The following is a 3,607-nucleotide window of genomic DNA, read 5'->3' as shown; positions in this document are numbered from 1 at the left end:
CGGTTGAAGGTACGGTATGATAACAAAACATTAATTTTTTTGGAAGGAATAAATTCGTTATTTGATTTACCATCAGTTATGAAACCAAATGTCATTCATATAAGAAGTTTAATTAATGCGTCTTCTCCAAATTAATATACACCACAGCAAACTAGCGTCTCTAGCCCTAGTTAACCGAATGGCAGAAGAACGGCCTGACTTGGTCCTCATTCAGGAGCCATGGGTTAATGGAGGGCGTATTTGCGGTCTGAGAACACCAGGATATAATTTAGACGCGAATGGTTGTGTAGGTAAGCATAGGACATGTATATTGGCTAGCAAAAAGCTTAATGTCTTTTTGTTACACAGTTACAGTAGTAACGACACTACAGTAGTAAGCTGGGAGACGGGTGAGAAGAAATACCGGCTGGTATCATGCTACATGCTGTACGACGAGGTAGCAGTACCATCGCAGCTGTTCAAAGAGCTGGTACGAGACACCGAAGCATCCAAGTGTTCGATTACACTTGGGTGCGACTCCAATGCGCACCACACACTATTTGGAAGCACGGATATTAATGAAATGGGTGAGTTGCTCTTTAATTATTTAAAAGGAAGTGAGCTTTTGCTATGTAACAAAGGTAGTACGCCAACATTTACAACCAGAAACAGACAGGAAGTATTAGATTTGACACTGGTATCGGAAGTCCTGGTGGATAAAATAACACATTGGAGGGTATTGGAGAAACATTCCTTCTCAGAATACCGCTACATTGAGTGTATAATTGAAGAAAATGTAGTTAGGGAAGAGAAATTTAGGAATCATAGGAAAACGAACTGGCAGATGCACATGCAGGAGCTAAAAAAGCGTATTCCTATGATCCCACCATTTCAACCGGAAAAGAAAGAGGACCTAGACATCCTCGTTAAACAATTCACAGATTCTTGTCGTCGAGCACTAGAGGTAGCTTGTCCATTAACGCACAGTAGGGGAAGAATTAGACCTCCTTGGTGGTCTCCCATACTTAAGAACATGCAGAAAAATTAACATAACCACCTACGGACATATAAAAAGGAGGTAAGAGAAGCAAAAAGAAATTCGTGAAATTCTTTTTGTAATGACATCGAGAATACGGCAGAAGTGTCTCGACTGAGAAAGATATTGACACAGTCGAAACATAGCATCGGATACCTTCAGAAGCCAGATCACAGCTGGACGGTATCCAGTAAAGAGACTCTAGGCCTACTAATGGATACTCATTTCCCAGACAGTTCCGAGCACCACATAGGGGGACATATAATGGAGAGTGAAGTGGGCTCAGAGTCCCCTCCGATAGACGTAGTGTCAGATAGCAATGTTTATTGGGCAATAGACAGCTTCAAGCCTTATAAAACGCCGGGACCAGACGGACTATTCCCGGCTCAGTTACAGCAGTCCCTCAGCTACACAATAAACTGGTTAACAACCATGTTTAGAAGGGCACTGAAATTAAACGATATTCCCTCGATATGGAGGGAAGTCAAGGTGATATATATATACCAAAGGCTGGCTGGAACATCAACATACAGATTCAAAGCATCGGTTCATCGTCAACAAATATTAAATTCAAAACTTCAACTAATATCAAGTCACAAGTCACTGGTATCGAACATCCATTGACTCTTTGTATTACATCGCACATTGCTTATCAACCAGATCAATATTTCAACATGGAATATTCCACACAATATAGCGCTCGCCGATGATGAATTTTATATACCAAAAAAAATCGACATGTTGCTGGATACAGAAACGTTCTTCAGTCTTCTATCTGTAGGACAAATCAATCTTGGATCTAATTTACCAATCTTGCACAAAACACTCTTAGGCTGGATTGTTTCGGGACGTTATAAGACGGGCAGTAACAACATATCCAAACCATCTTGTTTATTTTTAGCCAATGAATCTTTAGATGCCAAATTGAAAAAGTTGTGGAAATTGGAACAAATCACTACCATACCAGAGCCTTGGACTCGTGAACAACAGAGTTGCGATCACATATACAATTCAACTGTGTCAAGAAGACCTTGCGGCAGAATAGTTGTCAAATTACCTTTCAAGGATGATCCGACATGTTTGGGCGAGTCATATACTACGGCATTAAGACGATTTAATGCACAAGAACGTCGATTAGCCAAATCACCACAATTGAAAACACACTACGTTGAGTTTATGAGCGACTACGAGAGTTTGGGTCATATGAGCGTTGTAAAAAATCCAAATCTCAGCGAACCGCATTACTATATACCATATCATTGTGTGCTAAAACCAACAAGTACAACAACAAAGCTTCGAGTTGTATTTGACGCTTCCTGTCGAACCACATCCCAAAAATCATTAAACGATATTCAGATGGTTGGCCCTACAATTCAATGCGAACTTTTTCTTCTTCTTATTCGTTTTCGATTCCACAGGTTTGCATTCACTGCCGACATAGTCAAGATGTATCGCCAAGTATTAATGCACGAAGATGATCGAAAGTTCCAGTATATTCTGTGGAGGAGTTCACCAACTGAAGATATTCGCACGTATCAACTAAATACTGTAACGTATGGAATGGCTGCTGCACCATATTTTGCTATACGGAGTTTGTTATATTTAGCTGAACAGCATTCAGAACAATTTACAATTGGCGCAAAAATAGTGAAGTCATCATTCTACGTAGACGACCTACTCTGTGGTGCTGATCCTCTAACCGAACTCGCACAGATAAAGCAAGAGGTAATACCACTGTTAGAATTAGGACAGTTTAAATTAACAAAGTGGCATACCAATTATCATCAATTCAGAGAAGACGACTCTATTAAGGATCTAAACAGATACATCCATCACTAGTACACTTGGACTAAAATGGAACCAAAATCTTGATTGTTTTATTTTTTCATTTGAAGCAAAACTAGCACTGACTGGTCGACTTACAAAACGTTCCATCCTTTCTGTTGCATCATCACTTTACGACCCACTTGGACTTTTAGTTCCTGTTATTGTAACATCCAAAATTTTGTTGCAACAAATATGGCTACTAAAGTTGGATTGGGATGAATCTGTGCCACAGAACATCGAATTTGCTTGGAAAAAATTTCTTAACTGCTTATCGGATCTTTCACAAATTAAAGTGCCGAGGCACTGTTTTTCGACAGATGTGGAATCTCTTCAGATACATGGATTTTGTGACGCATCGATTCGTGCCTATAGCTGCGCAATATATACTCGCGTTCTCAACAAATGTGGCACTACTACTACATTCGCCTACTCACTGCGAAGTCCAGAGTGACACCCACTAAAAAACAATCGTTACCCAAATTAGAACTCTGCGGCGCTCTTCTTCTTGCTCGTCTTTTAGCTAAAATTAAACCAACAATTTCTAACAAATCTTTTAACATTTTTCTTTGGACAGACTCACAAATAGTATTACATTAGCTTAAGATGCATTCTGCACCACTTTCGACTTTTGTTGGTAATCCAATTTCGGAAATTCAAAATTTAACCAAAGGCGCCCATTGGAGACATGTACTAACGCATTGTAACCCGGCGGATGTTGCCTCTAGAGGATGTACTGTAAAGGAACTTGTTAATTCAATATGGTAC

General features: G+C 39.7%; 1 protein-coding gene across 1 annotated transcript; it reads left to right on the top strand.

Moving 5' to 3' along the window:
* Positions 1–278: 278 nt before the first annotated feature.
* LOC138857045 (uncharacterized) lies at positions 279–2,854 on the top strand. Its single transcript, XM_070108459.1, has 3 exons — positions 279–286; positions 349–566; positions 1,848–2,854. Exons 1-3 carry the CDS (start codon positions 279–281, stop codon positions 2,852–2,854), a joined length of 1,233 nt encoding a protein of 410 aa, XP_069964560.1.
* Positions 2,855–3,607: the final 753 nt, after the last annotated feature.

Source organism: Bactrocera oleae, chromosome 4 (genome assembly GCF_042242935.1).
Source record: "Bactrocera oleae isolate idBacOlea1 chromosome 4, idBacOlea1, whole genome shotgun sequence".
Classification (NCBI taxonomy): domain Eukaryota; kingdom Metazoa; phylum Arthropoda; class Insecta; order Diptera; family Tephritidae; genus Bactrocera; species Bactrocera oleae.
This window is presented reverse-complemented; position numbering and strand designations above follow the sequence as displayed.